At 30.2% G+C, this 22219-nt stretch overlaps 1 protein-coding gene across 1 annotated transcript; it reads right to left on the bottom strand.

Annotated features, from left to right (window-relative positions):
* Positions 1-12155: 12155 nt before the first annotated feature.
* On the bottom strand, positions 12156-20803 carry LOC118049164 (uncharacterized). The gene is made up of 12 exons (XM_035059091.2): positions 20323-20803; positions 19756-19959; positions 18824-18969; positions 18323-18591; positions 17225-17322; positions 16028-16175; positions 15519-15958; positions 14809-15320; positions 14660-14720; positions 14270-14548; positions 13177-13438; positions 12156-12732 (listed from the first exon to the last, which is right to left on the bottom strand). Exons 1-12 carry the CDS (start codon positions 20740-20742, stop codon positions 12404-12406), a joined length of 3168 nt encoding a protein of 1055 aa, XP_034914982.1. The 5' UTR covers positions 20743-20803; the 3' UTR covers positions 12156-12403.
* Positions 20804-22219: the final 1416 nt, after the last annotated feature.

Raw genomic sequence — 22219 nt, 5'->3', positions numbered from 1 at the left:
GCCACTTTTATTTTTACATTTTAAAAGTATTTTAAAAAAAAATTGAATTTTTTTTTTAAAATTAATATTTTAATTTTTTTAAATCATTTTAATGCACTGAGTCAAAAATAATTTTTTAAAAATAAAAATATATATTATTTTGATATATTTTTTAATAAAAAATTTTTTTTAAAAAACCACAACCATATTTCCAAACACACTAGTGGTAAAACCAACCAAACTAAAAAAATTTTAAATTAAAAAATAAGTTAAACCTCATGAAAATGATAGTGATTATATATATATATTTGATGAGATTATGCAAATACATTTACAAACCAGGTAAGATAAAACCCACACAAAAAAATCATTAATTTGTTAAATATTTAGTTTGACAAAAACAATTATAGTTAAATTCAATCAATAAATTATATTCAAATATTACTAAATAATTTTAAAAGCCTAATTTTTTTTATAAAAAAAAAAAAGTTGGCTGACTATAATCAATTAAGGTTCAAAAAACCCTAAATTAGATTAAGAAAAGATAGTCGGTATTATATACATGGCAGAAGAGGAGGGTAGTGTAGTTGACTTTGCCTTCAATTTCAGAAGTTGACAAAAAAAAAATTTGTCTTGAAAAAAAAAAAAGTTGGTGCTTAACAATCGGTCACGCGTCGGTTATGAGCATGAGGTAGTTTGAAACTTGTAACGAAGACGACCTATTGCTCTAATGGTAGTTATCAATGCAATCTAGAAAACTGAAAAACTGTACGTTTCTATAATCTTTTAATACATATTAATTTTATATTTGAATTTGATCATATTATACACAGCGGAAGTGGAAAAAAACTCTTCACGATTATTTAGATACTAGCTATTTGAAAGGGATTTAGTTGGGGGTTATATATTTTAAAAACAAAATTGATCTATATTTTATTTCAATATTATTTTACATTAAAAAAAAATTAAAATATAAATTGAAAGTTAATGTAAGCATCTAATTAAATAAATTGATAAAAAATTTATATAAATAAACAAAAAAATCATTAATAATAACTAAAAGAAAAAATAAATTAAAAATAAATATAATCGAGATATTTGATCATGTAAAATAAAGATATTTGCTTAGTTGTGTTTCAAAAATAATTATTAAAATTAATAAAAGGTAATAAAAATAAACACAAATAAAACTAATTGAATAAAATAAAAAGAAAAAAAATTATGCAATGCCGAATATATTAGAAATATTATTTAAAAAATATATTTTTTATTTATAAAAAATAAATCCAATTTATATAAACCAAAAATATATAGATGAATTAGAATAATATCTTTAAAAAATAAACATTAAAAAAAAAACATTGTTCAAAAAGGCCTCCAAAACTCATGGTCATGACCGAGATAAACCGATAGAAAAAAATTAAAGATAATCACAAAAATAATCTTTTGAAAAAATAATGTAGAATAATGAAATAATAAAAGCAAATGAGCAAAAAAAAATGTTAAATAGCATTAACTTTTCAAACTGATGACTTAGATCAATAAATTGAAAACACCATAAAAAAATCACAAAGCTCAATCCATAGTAAATCAAACGTTGAAAAGATGAAACTAGAAAAAAAATCAATCACTCAAAAGAATCAAAAAAAAAAAAAAAATTATAATTAAAAGAATAATAGTTAAAATCAAAATAAAAAATAAATTATAGAGCAACCAAAAAATTCCAATTGGAAAGATAAATTGAAAAGAAAAATAAATTTAACAAATCAAAAGAATAAGGGTCAAATTAAAATAAATATTTTTTATTTATAAAAATAAATCCAATTTATATAAAACAAAAATATATAGATGAATCGGAATAATATCTTCAAAAAATAAACATTAAATAAAAAACATTGTTCAAAAGGGCCTCAAAAACTCATGGTCATGACTGAGATAAACTGATAGAAAAAATTTAAAGATAACCACAACAATAATCTTTTTAAAAAAAATAATGTAGAACAATGAAATCATAAAAAGCAAATGAGCAAAAAAACAAATGTTAGACAGCATTAACTTTTTAAATTCGTGACTTGAATTAATAGATTGAAAACACCATAAAAAAAATCATAAAGCTCAATCTATAGTAAATCAAACGTTGAAGGATGAAACTGGAAAAAAAATCAATTACACAAAAGAATCAAAAATAAAAAAAAATATATAATTAAAAGAATAAGAGTTAAAATCAAAATAAAAGGTAAATTATAGAGCAACCAAAAATTTCTAATTAGAAAGAAAAATTGAAAAGAAAAATAAATTTAACAAAAAAAACAAATCAAAAGAATAAAGATCAAATTAAAAAATATAATATATCATAAAATTTTGATTAAATGATGAAATTAAAAACTAATAAAGATTTAACAATGAAATCCAATGAAAGAAATTAAAAATAAAAAAAATTAGAAATAATTTTACAAATCTAGTTTTATAAAAAATAAATAAATACAACAAACAAACGTTAGCCGATTATAATCAATTAAGGTTCGAAACCCAAAATTAGACTAAGAAAAGATAGTCAATATTATATTCATTTTATGTTAACTTTGCCATCAATTTCAGAAGTTGACGATTTTATTTTTATTTTTATTTTATTTTTGTGATCTGAAAAGAAATAATAAAGCTGGTGCTTGGTCACGCGTCGGTTAAGAGTTAGTTTGAAATTTGTAACAAGACGACCTTTTGCTTTATTGGTAGTTATCATGCAATCCAGAAGATTGAAAAACTGTACGTTTCTATAATCTTTTAATACAAATTAATTTTATATTTGAATTTAATCATATATATATACACACACACAGATGAAGTGACAAACTCTCCACTATTATTTTTAAGGCCGTTTATTTACACAATAAAAATTATATTTAAAACAAAACACAGGAGTAAAGTATTTGGTAAAAAAAAAAACCACTAATTATTGTTTATGAATCCCATTATTTTTTGTGCTTGCAATGCAGGATTGGAAGAAACAAATGTCACATTCTTTTTAAAAAAACAATGAACAGTGTAGATTGATACACTGCTCATTTAAAAAAGAGTGAATAGTGCAATTCACTTACACTGCGTGAACTATTTAAAAAAAAAAAAAATTAGTTTAGAGTAAATTTTATATCTGATAATATTTTATCTAATTTTATTACAAGCTAAAAAAATTATAAAAACTGTAGTTCTTGTTGAATGTATTTCGTACGTAATAGAATTTTTAGATGGTTTCATGGAATAATAAAAAATATTTTATATTAAGTATCATTTATTTCATGATGTAATAGCAATAATTAAATCCATAATATTTAAATTAAAAATCATCAATATTAATATATATTTTTTTTAAAATTATTTTATAACCTCAATTTTAAAAACATTCTTAACTAAACACATTAAACTACTTTTTCTTCAACCACGGTTTTAATCAAACACCTATTTTTTAAAACCAACATCAATTAAAAATACTTTTTATAAAATAACTTTTTTCAAACCACAACCACAATAGCTACCGCAATACCAAACACACTCGATATTAGTTATTTGAATTGTGTTCAGTTTAGTTGCGGGTCATATTTGTTTTTTAAAAAATTAATATATATGCTATTTCAATATATGTTTTACATAAAAATATATATAAATTGAAAAGTTAATGTAAATATATAATTAGATAAATTGATAAATATTTATGTAAATAAATAAATCAAAATCATTAACAATAACTGAAAGCAAAACTAGAAAAATTAAGAAATAAATATAGATCAAAATATTTAATTTTATAAAATAAGATATTTACGAGATATTACCTAGTTGTGTTTACTAAATTTTTTTATTAAATCAATAAAAGATAATAAAAATAAACACACATGAAACTAATTGAATAAAATAAAAGGAAAAACAAATATTATACAATGCTAGAAATATTATTTAAAAATAAATATTTTTTATTCATAAAAATAAATCTCATCTATATAAAACAAAAACAACATAGATGAATCACAATAATATCTTCAAAAAATAAATACACATAAAACATTTTAAAAATATATTCAAAAAAAGCCTTCAAAACTCATGATCTAGGACTAAGATAAACCGGTAAAAAAAATTAAAAATAACCACAAAAATAATCTTTTAAAAAACTAATGTAGAACAATGAAATAAGAAAAGAAAATGAGAGAGAAAAAAAGATTTTGAATAGCATTAACTTTTCAAACTCATGATTCAGGTCAATAGATTAGAAGCACCATGAAAGAAAAAATCATGAAACTCAATCCCTAGTAAATCAAACGTTGAAGGATGAAACTGAAAAAAAAAATCAATTACACAAAATGATCAAAAAAAATTATAATTAAAAGAATGAGAGTTAAAATCAAAATAAAAAATAAATTAGAGGGGAACAAAAAAAAATAATATGAGGGATAAATTGAAAAAAATATATAACTTTAAGAAAAAAAAACAAATCAAAATAATGAGGATCAAATTGAAATAAAAAACATACCATAAACTTTGATTGAATGATGAAATTGAAAAGGAATAAAGGTTTTAGGAGGTCTTGAATCCATTTCTGACCTCTTGATTTTGAAAGGAGTATTGTGAACCCTTGACAAGGACTCATTGAGGAGCCTTTATATGTAAAACGAAAACCAAATCGTTTTTTACAAGATAGTTGCATTATAGGAACTGACTAAATTGCCTACTTTTGAGATTTTGTCAAAGCAATTCTAACGTAATCATCACCTGAGATCACCTGAATTTGGTAGAGAGAATCCACAGTTTTCATTTGGATCCATTTTTACTCAATTTGAAGGTTTCTAACTCCACATTCATTCCTTTAAATATGCTAACCTGATTTGCCCCAAATCTAAAAATTGAGTGATGGTTGATCAAGGGCAAGATGTTGGGAACTTTCATGAAAAATTGAGAGTATAAATGTCTAATTTCATGGAAATAGGATTGTAAAGGAGATGTTCCTCTTTCATTTGCAAAAATCTCATACCAATTGAAGGTTTAAAACTCCAGAATAAGCTCTTAAAAGGTGTCACCTTTATCATCATAAACTACCAAGGAAGAAAATAAACAAAAGTGATGCATCGTTTAGGTTAAAACTCTAAAAATTAGGGTTTTTAATTTGGAATTTGGCAAAGTCTCAATTTAGTCCTTGTTTTTTCAATTATGGCACATGTACTTTTAATTGACAAAAAAAAAACTTTTTTATTGCATGTAATTTACCCCCCGCCAGACTCAAATATCAACCTCGAAGTTTAGCATCATTTTTATTTTGGTCCTTAGTTTATGATTGATTCAATTTGACCTCTAATTGATTATCAAACTTTTAATTTTCATCAATTTGCCCCCTGATCTCACCAATTTCAATCCCTGAAGTCTCGCGCATCTTATAAGTTAGTTCTTGATTTTGAATTTCTTCAATCAAGTTCATAATTACTCATCAAACTTCAATATTTATGGAATTAAGTCATTGATTTGACTAAATTAACTGTTAAAAAATATAATTCGACCCCCATACTTTAATTTCTTCCAATTAAAGTTTAAATTGACTTTAAAAATCAATTTTTTTTACAATTAAGTCCTCAGTAAATTCAAATAAAACTTGAAAAAATCTAGTTGAGTCTTTAAACATCTAGTTTTGAATTTTCCTTCTCAAATTGAATTTTCCTTACAAATAAAACCTTCATCAGTCTAAAATACACTGTCAAATTTTTTAATTTTGTATATTTTATTTTCCTCAACCAGTGTTCGGCAATTTCCTGGATATTTTGGTACACTCTTCTCAATAATATATATATATTTTTTTTATTTTCTTCCAACTTTTTTTAAATGTTTTTTGTATTTTACTTTTTTGTGTTTCTTGTTCGTATGGGATTCGAAAAATAGGTAACACCACCAAGTTTAAAGGGATTGGATTTGATGGCAAGGGAAAAAATCATTTAATCACTAGCTTCCAAAGATATTTTTAATAGGTAACACCAAGTTTAAAGGAATTGGATTGGATTGGATTTGATGGCAAGGAAAAAAATCAATTAAAATATTTTTAATTTTTGATCTAGGTATAAAAATAATATTTTCAATTGTGTGTGTATATATAGATATATGATCACCTCATTTGTATATATATTTTCTCTATAAAAAAAAAATTAGAAAACATATCATGTCATTTTGTATGGCCTCAAGCTTTTGGGTTCGTTTACGAATTAAGTAGAATAGATTTTCATCACTCAACTTTGGTTTCGTACAACATAAGTATAGATTGCCTTCTTTTCTTTGTATTGACCAATAAATTTTACAAGGACAGAAAATAATCAATAAATAAGTTCTAAGGGAAAATTTGATAAACAATTGTATTATTTTTATTCGTTAATTATGTCTTCTCAACGATGTAACACATGAGCATATGAAGCTAATTAAGAGATCAGTGGAAACCGCAGATAATTCAACCAATTGGCATGTGGACATGTTACCCACGAATCAAGCATTGGGATCTTTGAAGCATTACCCTGATTTTGTTTCCTGTGGTTTCTGACATTAGAGGTAATTATATTGCACATTGAGGGGGGGGGGGGGAGAGGAAAGACTTGGATTTTTATTATTTTGGAAACCAATGATACCCACATAAACTAATTAATTTAATTTTCTAAAGAACTTTTAATAGTCATAAAACCCTATTCAGGACAATCCCAGATCATGGATTTAGAAGTTAATCCAGATCAATATTAAAAAGAAATAGTATTATTTTGACCAAGAAAATCTTTTTTAAAAAAAAAATATTAAGGGTTAAGAGCTGGTTTTACTCAAATTAGATTCAGATCAATCAAGTTACAAGTTGCCAGGTTTTTTTATTTATTTTGTGTTTTTTTACTTCAACTAATTCAAATCCCAAGTCATCCTTTCGAGCTATTAATTTCTCCCTTTTTAATGATATTTAATATATACAACAAACGTGAATAATTATAAGAGTCGCAGTTTGTGGAGTCAAATACGGTGAATTTTTTTATATGAATTGCACTAAAGTCAAGTCATGTCATCTATGACACCAGCATTTGATGATCTGATTTCATTTCATTATCTAAGCTTAGCTTGTGCAGATGCATATCCCACTAAGCAATGTTTTTACTTGACCAAAACCATTAGCGACTAAAGGTACCGTGTGTGGTTAACCTTTAAAGCTTTAGTTGCAAGTTGGAATCCATGATAGGGCTGAACTCAGATACGATGATATATAGATGATGTCTCTGCCTAGTGGAGCACCAACACAAAAGTCCCAAGTGACAAAGGTAGTTAAAAGAGATAGCCTGTGTTTTGTTCCTTTGTGTTTGTAATGAAAATTCGATTCCCTCCTATATTTTGTTTTTGTTCAATCTCCCCTGTAATTGAAAGTGAGTGAATTAGGTCAATGGACTAATTGGTCCAACCGATGAACCGACTCTTAAACCAATCTAATTCTTGAATTGAATCATTCAAATAATTAACCCAATCAAATCTTGGCGCCTAATGGAATTAAGCATATCCCTCTTAAGTGGCATGCCATTCAAATGTGGAAGAAATAAGAAAAAAATTATGACTTTGATCAACCTAACTAAGCATGCAAAATACACAGGTGAGGTCATAAGACCGGAATAAACAAATTAAAAAAAACTTCAAAATCAAATCTCAAATAAATCCAGCATTGAAGGGAGAAATTAAAAAGAAGATCAATTAAATAAATGACATAAAAAATCAAATAAACCAAACTATGTTATCTGGATCATGCAAATAAGATAACCAAATAAAAAGGTAAAGTGAAAACCATCAAGGAGCTCAATTTCAAAACAATCTAATTTTGAAAGATGGAGCACACAAAATATTAAATTTAAAAAGAGTGATAAAAAATAAATCAAGTCAACTTAGATTAACCCACAAAACCTATGATCTAAGCGATGGGACCAGGATAGACAAATAGAAAGAAAATCAAAGAACATCACGAAGCCTAATATCCAAAAACCTCAACCTTGACTAATGGAACCAAAAGAGAAAATTAATTCACAACCAATATAATTTTGAATGATGAAATTAGAAGAAAAAAATTATCAATTTAGAAAACTTGCCAAAGTAAATGCAACCAAAAACAACAACAACAAAAAAGATCTAAGACAACTCGGGTTATTTTAAAAACTAACAAAAAATCATATAGAAGACAGCTAAAGAAAAAAAAGAGCCTAATCGCTAATGATATAAATGTTAAATGATAAAATTAAAAAAAAAACATCAGTTTAAAATAATTTAAAAAAGAAATCAAACCAAACAAACCTGAGAGAACCTTATAAACTTGGGTTATGGTCTCAAACTCGTAGCTCATTAAATTCTAAACTCAAACTGAATCAAGAAGCTTAGTTTATAATCAATTTAATATTGAATAGCCGAAGTAAATCCAATAAAAAAAAACAAATAAAAAGACTCATAAACATCTAGGTCATTTTCAAAATCAGTAAAAAATCTTACAAAAAAAAATAAATAAAAACAACAAAATCTAGTTTTCAATTGAATAAATATTAAAGAATGAAACTTAATAAAACATGAGCTTAAAGAAAGGAAAAAAATTAAACAAAAAGACTCGGGTGAACCCCCCAAACTTAGGTTAATCTTTAAAACCCAAAGCCTGTGAAATCATAGACTCGGGCCGAGTCAAGAAGTTTATTCTCAACCAATCTAATATTGGATGATGAAATTAAAAAAATATTAATTTCAAAAATATGTCAAAGTAAAAAAAAATAGTAATAAAAAAGAAAGGGAATCACATTTTACAGGAAAAAAATCTTAAGAAGGATGAGATTGTAAAAAAATAAATTTAAAAATTTATCTCAAATAAAACAAATAGCAGTAAAAAATGGGGACTAAATTTGAAAGATTAGAAAATTAAAGGGGGTGAAATTGAAAACTAATTATAATTTTATAAATTATTTTAAAAAAATATTCCAAATATTAAAGGATAAAATTAAAAAAATTAATTTAAAAGAATTATCCAAAAAAAAACCAACAAAGAATGACAAAAAAGACCTAAGATAACCGAAGTCATTTTCATGACTAACAAAAAATTCTACATAAAGCACATAAATAAAAAAAACAAAACTCAGGTCTCCAATTAAATAAATGTTGAAAAAAAAAAAAAAAGAATTAGCTTAAATAAAGAAAATAAAAAAAAACAAAGCAAACTCGACACGAACCTCCTGAAACCTGATTTAATCTCTAAAATTAGTAACTTATCAAATCAAGAAGCTTAATTCCTAATAAATTATGAAAAAAAGAACAATTTTAAAAGTAATCCAAATAAAACAATTAACAATCAAAAGAATAGAGATCAAATTTAAAAGAAAATAAAATAAAAAGGGGTGAAATTGAAAAGAAATTCTAATTTTATAGATTATTCAAAATAAAATAAATAATAATTAAAACAACATAAACTGAATTTTAAGGAAGAAAATTAAAAGGTCTGATATGAAATTTTGAAAGGCTTGGTGTGAAACTCAAGGTGGAGGGAGACAGGGGGGAAATAGTTGCATACTCCAAACCAAAGATGTGTTTGGTGCATACGCTGCCCCATCATTAAAAGGGCGTCGAAATCTTTCAAACATCATCGCATAGCAGAAGACAGTGTTTAGTAACTGAAAAGTCTTGCATGCATTGCCTGAAGGGTACATAGTCAGCCACATGCCGGTACTTATGTGGGTAAAAATAGTTATTGTTTTGTTAATTTTGAAATCAAGTATAATTAAATAATTTAATTTTAATAAAAAAGAGATGAAAAGGGATGTAAAAGCCCCTATGCTTAAGACATCATTTTTTTTTTGTTTAAAGGGTATTTAAATAATTTAATTGCTCTAAAAAAATTAATTTACCTCCAAGTAATTTAAAAATAACATTGAGTGACAGTAAAAAAAAAAATCACCTTACCCCAAATCCTAGCTTAATATTTTTTTGGGACAGAGAAAAACTCATCATAGTACTATTTTCCATGAAACCTCTTCCACCCGTAGTTTTATTCAATATGCGAGCGGCGCAATATCAATAATTTATATCATATGAGGGACCCATTAGTCGAATTATTGATTACGATGACAAGATAAACGGCTAAGATCTGCCAAGTCTTCTGCTTTGATTCCGATAACATTGATATCCTCGCCTGGCATGTGCCATGGGACTTTGTGTTTTTGGTGTAACGGTAACGGTAACGGTAACGGTGACTTTTAGGGATTTGGGCCCCCAGAGTACCTCGTGTGGTTAATCTCAACCTAACACTCTTCGAGGAGGTATGAATATCGTTGTATTTGATAAGATATTAATTGTTACTATAATATTTACTTTATTTTTTGTTTATAACAAACATAAAGAGGGAGTTTATAGGGGAAAAAATTAAAGAAAGAAAAAGATTGTTTCCAATTTATTTAAAAAAAAATCAGTTGATATTTATAAAAAAATAATATTTTTTTCATATCAATATGTTCGTGAAATTTAAAAATACATCTTTCCATATCAATATATTTATAAAATTTTAAAAGTAGTTTTTCATTCAAATTAATTCAAAATTTAACAAGGTGTCATGCATAATTAATTAACTAACTTAAACTAATTAATTTCAAAATTAAAAAATTGTATATGTTACATGAAATCAAATGTCAAGTGTTGCCATATATATATATATATATGTGTGTTGGTTTTTCCTTGTATCTTTCTTTCAGCATTCAAATTTATTAATATAATATCTCTTATATTATAAAAAAAAAAATACATCTTACTTTTATGATATAAAATAAAGTTTTTTTTAACTACCTAAATATTAAAGTTATATTTTATAACAAAAAGTTCAAAAGTTTTCTAGAACTTTCCATCTGTTCTGATAACTTTCTATATTATTTATCCAATAATTTTGAATACATTGACGTACATACATTTTTTATCATATATTTTATCAAATGTTCTTCTCTACTATGATACCTACATTTATAGTCACATCTATATCCTTAACTTTGTGTCCTTGGAAAGGGGAGTGTTTTTACAAAAATATTTTTTAATTGAAATAGATTAAAATAATTTTTTTTATTTTAATATTAATACATTAAAATAATAAGAAAAAAATTTAAAAATATTAATTTAATAATATTTTATAAATAAAAAAACACTTAAAAAAACAACTTAAAATACAAAAACAAACCTTGACCATGCTCGAATCACAAATCTCACCATCACTTGCAATAAATATGTTTCAGTCCAATAAATGAATAGATCTGCGTAAACTCGGCTAATGGACACAGAGGCCGGTGGCCTATGAGCCTATAAGTACTACAAGTCAGTGAGTCACTCACTTCATATTTCGTATTTAAAAAGATAAGCACTGAACATGCGTGGCCAGGAGAACATGGGATCGCACGCAAGCAAGGTGAGTTCTACTTTCTAGAGGTCAAGAATGCCTTGATTGGAAATGGATGAATGGACACAACGAGAGGAGACGACGAGAGAAGATTGTGGGATTGCTCTTGTGGCCTGTGAGAGCCGATGATGACGTGCTTGTCATCCTTTCGGTGGGTCTCCACTGAGAAATTTTAATGGCAACTTGCCTTTCCCTTTCATCTCCATTAATTGCAATAAATTCTGACGCCATTTTTTCTGACTCTTCCAAGACCTTCATATACGTGAAGGGTTGTGTTTTTCCTCTTTGTTTTATCCGGTAGATGGATGGATGGTCCCAAATGGCATGTTGTATTCAATATAGGGTTGAGTTTTTTAAGTGAGTTGGTGGAAGTAGAAACCAACCCGGAATCGACTCAGCTCCAAACCCAATTCATGTGTTGGCCGTTGGGTTAGCGGATTAATATAAACTATGAAATCTTTATTAAAAACATAAAATAACATTGTTTTAATAAATAAATAGTTCAAAATAAACTCAGAAGTCAGGAAAATAAGGCTTGTTTTCATTGCTTTATAGGAACTTCTCGGATTGTCAGCTACAAGATTATCTGCCTTTTAACTTGTCCTTATGGCTTGCAACATCTGATTGTGGTTTCAAATTTCCCTTTTACAGATGGATTCAAAAAAGGTAACAAATCTAAAATGATGACAGTGCAAGCATGCAAAAGTTGGCTCACAATTCCTTGCACCAAACTGATCATATGTACAGAGATATACAATGAGCTATGATTATATTGATTTCAGAAAATTTGAGTCGATCTCATAGATGAATTCGGATTCATACAGGTAGTTTAGAGCTGATTTCACTGGCAGAATTTCCAAGTCCAGCCCTCCAAACCAAAATGCACATTACAAAAAAAATATATATATGGACCTTTTCTCTACAAGAATACAACAGATAATAGTGCTGAGAAAGCACAATATTTGCAAGGAAAATCTGCAAAATGCTCATTCAGCATGATGAACAAGAGTCGTCAGAATCTTCTTCTGAAGTCATGTCAGAGCCTCCTTCCTCTTCATCATCAATTTCAACAATCCTAGCAGCTACATTAGCTGTCATCTTGGACAGGGCTGCAGTCTTGCTAGCCCTTTGTGAGCGGCTACCTATAGTACGAGGGGCAGTCTGAACAACAGTGGTTGGTGAGGCTTCTTCATCAGAAGAGTCTTCATGCCTGGCCTGTCTCCTAGTACGTGATGGTCTAGTTGATTGCGGAGGGGCTGGTGTTTGTGGCATTGCAGCAGGGCTATCAACATCCAAGTTGATATAGACTTCCAGTTTCCCTGCAATAGATGACGAAAGTCAGCTCGGGAAAAGACGAGGAAGTGGACTGAATCATCAAAACTACTTTTAAAACTAAATTGGTGATTGCTTTCCATGGATTAGGCACTAAATCAACTTATACATGCAAAAACTTTATAGTGTCGTCAGGAATCCATTCAGTATATCAGAATAACAATTCAATTTGGCCTAGAAACCTCAATATCTGATTTGCTATTGATATATGAAATCTATTAACCAGCACAGAAAGATCACACTGTAAAGCGACTAATCCTTCTTTCCAGATGCGTTTGTGATTTATAATATATGAGTACAATCTTATGCTTCAGCTTCTTGGCATTTCTTTTTTTCAAATTTTTTCGTAACCTATGTAATTAAAATATCTAGCAAACTGTCATTAAAGACGCAGATCTTTCAGGAATTTCCTAGGAAAAGAAGGAATTTACCCAAAATAAGTTTTGCTTGATCCCCCAATAGCTCCTCTTCTGGTTGCTTATCCACTGACTTGAGACGTTCAGCCATCTGTTTCAGCTCCTTTACAAGGTCTTTCTCTGTCGATACATTTTCAGCCACACGATTCAAGAGTTTCCTCATTAATTTTATTGCACCTTGTTCCGATACCCGAAAATGGAGCAAGACAAGTATTCTACATAATGCTGAAACATATGACCTCTCAGCTGGTGTCTTCTTTGTAGTGAAGCTTGCCACCTGAAAGAAGCACAGAAGTAACAAATGAAGAAGTTCGATATAAAAGAAAAGGTTTGAAGCAATATTAATCAGAAGCAGGGTTGTCAACTGTAGTGAGCAGTGCACATATACTAACTACTGAACCTGAAATCAAGGAACACAGAACCAAGGATGCTGATATAATAAGCAAAATATAGAACACTTACTGTATTCGATTTCTATTTTCCTTTCCAGGTAGGAAAAACTTTTAAATTGAGAAAAAAAAGGTACACATGATTTGCTGCAATATGAGTAAACATTTCCTTGTTTGGAGCAGATAAGCAGTTTTAAGGGGATGGTGATTATGTTATAGCACTCTGACATGAGCTGTGGAGGGGTCTTTTTCCAGGAACCAAAGTACTCTATGTTTACAACTCAAGGAGTCCTGTATCGTTGGTTAGTTCTCCTTTCATTTGAAATATGCTTTTGCTCTATGCTTCCTAAGGGTTCTTCAGTTTTCTATGGTCATCAGTGGAGCTTAGCTACTCCTTATTCAGGTATTTAAATACAGCACTTTTCCATTTTCCATAACAAAGTATAAGATGTCTCACAAGAAACAGGTTCCTAAACATACATATAACTTAGAGGACCAATGCAACTTGGAGCACTAGCTATGATAGGATCTTCCTGGATATAAAAATCCTTGTCATGTATGACTTAACAATAGTGCTAAGAAAATAAACATGTATGAATTTGAGCAAATACTTTCCTAACGCAGCATCAGGACTAAAATAGCACAGCTAAAAATTGACCGCTAAGCCTTTTCAGAAATACTGTTATATAACAATTAAAGCTTTGGTTGTAAAAGGTCACCTCTGCAGCAATGCGAATACCAAGTCCCTCATCTGAACATTCAAATGAAGGTTGCAAAGAGCCATCTACAGTTTCAGTTGGTTGCGTGCTACAATTCTCACCCCCATTTTCAGTTGGTTTAGCATACAAGGGGGCCTGCATCATCTGCAACATAAATCGTGATGCTTGGACTGCACGCTTACGCATATTAGACACCACTACTGCAGAACCTCCAGCATTTCCATAGATGCCTGGCCACATAGTACGCATCACTAGAATGAACGCCTTTGACAAATGCTTCTGCATTTACGTACTCAAAATTGTTATAAATCTAACAGGCATACACAAAACAAGAGATAAATATAACTATCCTGAAGTGTGCATAAAACATATCAAATCTCGGAGGCTTGCCTTATGATTTGCTGATAGTGATGGGTAATGCTCAAAGAACACGGATAAACATTGTTTCAACCTGCAAACAAGATAGCAAGAAACAAAGTTAGATGACCATTCTTATAGAGGACAATAATGAATGAGAAAACAGGTACAGCACAGTCCACCTCTGCAGGTCTTTTGTTTCATTACTGAAATACAATTTAATGAGCTTTGCTAAGTGCAAAGGGTGTAAAGCAGCTGGTATGCTTGGATAATTCTCACTAAGGAGAAGAATCTTAGCAAAACCTTCACCAAGAGCAGCTTGCACTGTCTCATTTTCTTCAGTTTCGACATCTCCCCAATTATTTCTATCAAAGCCAGCATATAAGAGGTCGAGCAATTCAACATTCAAATTGTCATCAGCCTTAGAAAAGTCCACAAGATCAACTGCCATCTTGTCACCCTGAAAATTGGATGAATGATCTAGTCCAATCACCCTGTCAACTTCCTGAGGACCGTGCCACATGACAAGATCAATTAAAGCCTTGCACGCCATTATGCTAACTGGAGCAGGGCCCTTAGCAAAAGAAAGCCTCAACTGCTTCAATAGTTCTTCACTTGGCTTTTTCTCTAATAAGCCAAAAAGGCCAAGACACCTGATAGCAACCCTCTGCACATCCAAGTGAGCATGCTTTGCCTGAAGTCATCATTCATACCAGTAGTTAATATCGTCTGGAAAAAAATAGCATGTTGAGAAATGATACATTAATTGCTGCAGTAATGAACACATAAAGCATGGAATTTTTATACAAAATGAGGCCAAATCAAAAAAAAAATGTAGGCATGACTAGGTTAAAGCAAAGGGAAAATCCATGAAGTGCAGCTTTCTTCTTACCCCAGGAAGCAGTAATGACTGCAGTAATTCAATAGGCTCAATAGCCTTCCCTTGAAGCCAGTACAATGATTTTGCATTTTCCAAAAGAAGACCAGTAACAGCAAGGCTGTGCATCCACTGCATGAAGTCTGCTGTTCTCTCCCTACAGGGCGTGGCAAGTTCTTCTACAACTGCAAGAAAAACTTTTTCAAATTCACCAGCAGCAGCATGGACTTTCTTTGCCAAACTGGACACTGCACCAGCCCATTCTTTGTCACCACCAAGGTTTATTCCATCTCCTATGATAACCTTGTTCCCTTCATCATCCACTTCATGATCTAAGGGCCTGTGCAATAGGTCTTGTACAAATACACTAGCAACCTTCCTGCTTGTAGAGTCAGAAAAATCAAGCATTGCACCAAGCAGTAGTAGCTGCCGAGATGCAAAACGATAATTTGGTCCTGAAAACATCAAGGTCAAATTAGAATATATACTAGGATAACACATTCCAATCATCTAATGTCACCCACCAGCATCTATATGAGCTCCGACCAAAACTACATAATCTGAAACTGTTGCAGGAAGAATCCTCTCGAGAAGATCATTGTTGTCTGAAGCTTCAGCTGCATACACTGCAGCTTCAGTGCCCATTGTAGTTGCAGCATCAGAGCCCTTTGCCTGTTCAAAGACACTTTATGATCAGAGTGCATGGATCTAAAATCAACAATAACTTTCCCAGAAGAACATAACGTGAAGGATCAACCTGAAAAACCAAAAGTTATATTGTTCTCGAAAAATTCATATCCTGTTAAAATGATTAATTCTTCTACACTAGCATTAGTGTAAGTTTTTTGTTCTTGGCAAGATGTTACCTCCAAACAATTCATTTGAAGAATTTATCTGAATTAACTTTCAAGTCTAAAGAGCATCAAAAGATTATTAGTTATAGATAAAAGGACAGCTGTGCAACCATGTATATCAAGGAAATAGGGAATGAGCTTTAACAGAATGCACATTACAACTTCATGTCCTTTAAAAACAAAGCAAAGAAAGAGGCATTTGCATTACTAAAACCTAGGATCAAACGAAATCCATCCCTGCCCCTTCCCAACCATTCTAAGGGACTATAGGAATCAGCAGACACCCACAACTATATTATGATGGGAGTTGAGATGTCTGCTTTGACAAGAAATCTACACAAAATATAACCAGAGTGATTTGGATTTGGCAGCTTGATATCTGGTGCATTTTACAAGTAAATAGTCAGAATAAGAACAGGTGATCTAGCAGCTTTTGGAAAATAACTTTCTCCTTAAACATCAAGTAGGGATTCCATTGAATAACCACAGCCTTTAAGGGTGCTGGGATCTTCTGGGAACTCTGAAGATTAAACAAGTTATAAAACTTAAGAAAACTCGTACACACAACAGTTCCATGAAGAAAATAATTCAGCTTGATAGCTCATTGAAAACAAACAAGTCAATTACCTATTGATTATGCTCAGAAAAATTAACTTTGAAGACGTGATAATCTCATTTCTCAATAAGATTGAGAGAGGAAATAAAATAACTGCTATGATGTAAGGTAAATGCTTTCCTTGGAAAAAACTCAAATATATTTCACTATGCTTACTCTCTTCCTCCCTTCATAAACAAATAAAACAAGTAAAAAATTCAACAGCCCATGCCAAAAGAAAACGAAACAAAGTATAAGTGAAAAAAGTTTGCCTGTGCTTCTGTCTGCAAGTGCCTGCACACAGTTTTCCAATAAAGAGCAAACTCTGGTTCCATTAGCTGGATGCTTGCAGAGCAGTTTTCAGGTTCCTCTGTCATCAAAACAGGAAACCTTAAGGATACAACAAATAGCAAGTTAACCACATAAAATATCAAGCGATCAACCCTGAACAGGCTAAATAGATTTGTCTTGCAGAAGGTATAAAATACTCAACTATCAAGGCCTCTTATGGCACACTAGTTTTGATGCACTGAAAAGTTAGAGAACCGATATTCAGAGGCACACAAGAAGATAAAAGGGGAAACATGAATTAGGCATGTTGAGTGGTCATTAGTAATTGATTCTACATAGAAATTTTTATAATTTAGTTCAAGTCTATGAATGCCAGGGATACAATGAATATGTTGTTTCTTCAAACATTTGATGAGTACAACAAGAGATAACAACTAAAAAATTAGATTTAGTGCAATTTGCTTGGAGAAGGATAAATAAAGATGGAAAAGCTATGCTTCCATCATATAAACCCAATGTCACAGAAAAAAGGAAGCACTTATTCTATTTCTATATCTCGCTTTCATCAAGTGGAGAATGTTGAAGCGCTTGTGGAAATCTGAACTCATGTCTCTAGAGTCATCTTTAATTTCAAAAAGGTTTTAGTTTGATAGCTTGATTACAAGCATAACCAAAAGAAATTAAACAGGTCATTAAAAAATATGCCTACAACAGAACATGCATGGTCGTTAGTAATATCAACAAAGAAGCAAATTTTCTTCTTTCCATCCTTAAAGACCCAATTTGGAGAAATCTGACAGGCAAACACATCAAATTGTGTTCTCCCTTGAAAGCTACCAAAAACTTGATAAGTGTAGGGAACCGGGGAATTAAATATCATTCTTAAACCATGCTCCATCTAGCAAATATGTATGCTAACTGGCTTTTTTTATCAAAACTCATGCTACAAGCAGCAACAGTCACTCCATGGATATATGGGAATTGAAAAATGTGAAAGGAAAAAAAATTAATAACTGGAAAATAAGAGTGATAAAACAAAGGGCTACAATATGACAAATTTATTGAAAAGATCTACCAACCTCCATTTTCACCAAAGGTTGATAATATGTACTGCCGGATACTCTGATCGCCATGTAATTTTATTAATCCATCTTTTAATAGAGCCTCCATCACAGATTCCCCAACCAATTCATAGGTTTCAACATCAAGATACTTAAGAAGTTCAATGGGATCATCATTGCAGCACTTAGAAAGCCATTCATCTCTCATCAACTTTAAACATTCTTTTGCAACAGCTGCAGAACGATCAGCAAGTCCTCTCTGTAGAATTACTGTCCTGAGCTTTATGCTATCAAACCAATAAAAAGAGAAGCCTGATGAGAAATATTAGATGCATGATCACTAAGTTACAACCAGACATTAAAGCACATAATTTCCCCAGAGACTCAATGGAACATATGCAATTCAAAAAAGGTAATTTGAAGATGTATCTTTATATATGAGAGCAAAGAAAAAGTCTCCAATAGATTAAAGCGAAAGGCAAAATTACATAACAGTTCTGAAATGACAACATCAATTACCTGAGACTTTGAAGAGGAAATTTATTTGCTAGAACACAGAATGCAGCTTTGCGGACTGACTCGCTCATATCCAGGGTGCAATCAATGATTGCTGGTGAGGTTGCATTGGAAGGTGGCAAAGCTAATACAATTGTTTTACGAACCTCCTGCAAATATGCCTCAGGTAAGCATACAATGGACAAACTTCTGATATCCAAATCACTATAATAATCTCACAGCTTTTTTCTCCATTGAGTTGTTCATCTTTTTATGTCCAACACAATATATGAAGTGCTGTATGACAAGTATTATAAAAGATACAGTAGATTTTTCCGCATTGTTTAATTCACTTTATAATATGAAAGCTAGCCCTTCAATATAACAGTGTTGTTCATAATTGTAAAAAAACTATAGGTAAGGGATAAAATATAAATTTAATGAGTTCATCAAATTTCTAATATGATGAGAAATATTCAAGCATTTCTTTTCTGAATCAAATAACCATCAACCAACATGGAACAACTGACATGTTATGGTAATGAAATGGGTTCAAAAGAGTAACAGTCCTTATATTGGCAATTATATGTCGTCTGTATTGGACATCCAAATCTATATTATATATGTGAGTGTGTTTTCAAGTTCATGCGTTCAAAAAAGGACCGTGCTCATGATATCTTCCCCTTCACATAAAGTAAATGAAGGCAGTCACTTCTGTTCTCCAACACAAAAACAGGTGAGAAATTTTTCAGCAAGTATCTGCGAATGAACCATCACCATTGGAATGCCTCCTATCCTCACATGACTTTGTATCTCCCTTTTAAACACACCAATTCATAAGCATGTAACAGCTCTCTTGATCCTTACTCTCTAACAAAACACTAAACATGCATCCAAATCTCCATTTGAAGTTACACCAACAAATCATATTCATTTGAAGCAATTAGGACACTCACTGCATTCTGCTCCAAGGGAAGCACTTCAAGAAACAAATCCAGAATATCACTATTCTCAGTATCATTTACAAAGCGTGAAAGAGCTCTAACTGCAAATGTGCGAATAGCTGGAACTTTGTCTGCAACTCTTAGCTTCATGGATTCTATAACCTCATCCCAGAGCTCATTGCTTACCTCCGCATCATCTGGCAGTCTCAATATAATCTACAAAAAAAGCAAAAATACCATAAACAGAAAGAAGAAAGCAATGCAACAGTTTTCCTACAAGAGTCAAAACTCCGGGTCCCAGAGTCTAAAATCTAAACTAGAATTTTATTCATAAGCATATCTAGAAAAACGAGCCGTGTTCAAAACCTATAAACGAGTATAGACAAAACTCAAAATTATACTGCAAAACTCACATTTTAATTCATTAAAATATTTACTAACAAGCAGTGTTTCAGATTTTAGAATTATAATTCGATTTTTAAAATTATTATTAAGGTTTAAATTCATTGATACCTATTAAAATCCACAATTTTATCAATAGTAAAACAAGTAAAAACCCTAAAAATTTGAGAAAAATACCTCAGAGATAATTTGACAAGCTCGAAATCTAACACTCTTATTAGCAGCCAAACTCGCAGTCATCAAAAACCTAAGGAACTCCTCCAGAAACCCATCAACAGCAGCACCCGCCCCCTCATTCTCTTTCCCATCACGCGCCGTAGTGGAGGCGGCAAAGACAGAGACAAACTTAACAACACGCTCAGCAGAGGCAGACCGTCGTTGGAAGAGGAAAAGAGGAGTTAGGGATTTGCAAAAGGCAGAAGCGAATTGAAAAGAATTAGGGATTTGGGGACTCTGATTCGGGGATCTTTTCGAAAATAAGAGTAAAGACAGATCTTTTAGTTTTCTGATGTGTGTAGCATTTGACGTTTTTGTTTCTTCAAGAATTTTTGAGATTTTTTGAATCAGTTTCTCTGTGGCATCCATTTCTCTGGTCATTTGTTTTCTTAGCAGAGAGAAGAAATGTTTAATTTTGGGGATTTAGGGTTTTCAATTTTGATTTTGGGAATTTTTTTGAATTCGAGCGGGAGCTTTTTCAAAAAGAGTTTTGATGGGCCGACTATTTAGACTCAAGGTTTTTGGGCCGAAACAGGCTAAATTCTCTAGTACATTCCCTGAACGAGTAGCCCACGAATGGTGAATTATTTGGTGGGTTCCCTTGGTGGGCCCATTAATCAGATGGTTCAAGATTTTCAAGACAACAGAATTTTTGGGATTGGAAAATATATATATTGTATAAAACAAAACTTAAGTTGATAAAAAAAATTAAAAGTTTTAGGACTAAAACGTGAATTATTCAAACTTTGGGGAAGACATTGTTCTATATGTCCCAAGCATAATCGTGAATTAATTCATTATTATCCCCTACTAACCACTCTTATTAACTGTAAGAATTTCTTCACATATGTAATGATAAAAGTAATGGCAAGGATAAATAGGATTCAAACGGTGGTCGGTGAATAATATTGCTGGTCTGTTAAGTCATTAGAGACAGGACACAAAAAAAACAGAGATAAAATTATGTTTGATAATAGTGTATAAGACATAATAAAATATATTAAAATATATATATTTTACCTTTAACATGCATTATTATCAAACTTATATATTTTAAAAAATAATTAGATATTTTTTTATTTTGGTTTATATTGAGTGTTAAGATTAATAATATTATAATAGCCTTTATTATAAAATCTTGATGAACCTGGCGAGACAACTATTTTTACCCTTTGTATATTTTAGTTGAATAATTTTAAAATTAAGAATATTTTACTATTATATTTAAAAAATAATAAATAATAAATATTATATATGCAGACATATTCCTTTTATATCTTTTATTTTAAAAATATAAAAATTTACTATAACATTCTTACAAATATAAATTTATTTTGTATTTTTATCTTTATTTTTTTAATCAAACAATTTCTTCTTTTTTTAATTATTTATATCTCTTGGCACTGGTTAAGAGCTAGCTTCGTATCTTCTTTCTTGCTTTGTCTCCTGTATCGAGAACCATCTCCCTGTAAATTGATGAGTTTTAATTTAACATGTTTTACAGTTATGATTACAAAATGCCAAACATTCTATAAAAATATTAGTATTAAAAGCTTCCCGGTTTCATTAATTAGGCGAAATATTCATATAGCTCTCTTATATAGTCAAGGGGTATATTTACACTTGATTTATTTGTTATTCTAGAATTGTTTAAGAGCATCTCCGTCCTTTAATAAAAAAAATTATCCTTGCAAAGAAAATAAAAATTTACAATGGTCTATGAGTTTTTTTTATATTTCATATATTTTTTTGCTATAGTGTAATACTTTTCTTGTTATTGGAATTAAATTTTCAAAAGTTTGATCATAGAGGCTTATTCATCATTTTATAATGATTTTTCTTTAATAAGTTTTTGATC

This window comes from Populus alba, chromosome 4, assembly GCF_005239225.2.
Source record: "Populus alba chromosome 4, ASM523922v2, whole genome shotgun sequence".
Classification (NCBI taxonomy): Eukaryota; Viridiplantae; Streptophyta; class Magnoliopsida; order Malpighiales; family Salicaceae; genus Populus; species Populus alba.
This window is presented reverse-complemented; position numbering and strand designations above follow the sequence as displayed.

Coding starts and splice junctions, on each gene's coding strand:
- LOC118049164 (XM_035059091.2), bottom strand. CDS start 20,742: ATGACCAGAGAAATGGATGCCACAGAGAAACTGATTCAAAAAATCTCA. Junction 19,960..20,322: donor CTTGTCAAATTATCTCTGAG/GTATTTTTCTCA, acceptor CTTTTTTTGTAG/ATTATATTGAGACTGCCAGA. Junction 16,176..17,224: donor ACTTGCAGACAGAAGCACAG/GCAAACTTTTTT, acceptor GTCTTTGAACAG/GCAAAGGGCTCTGATGCTGC.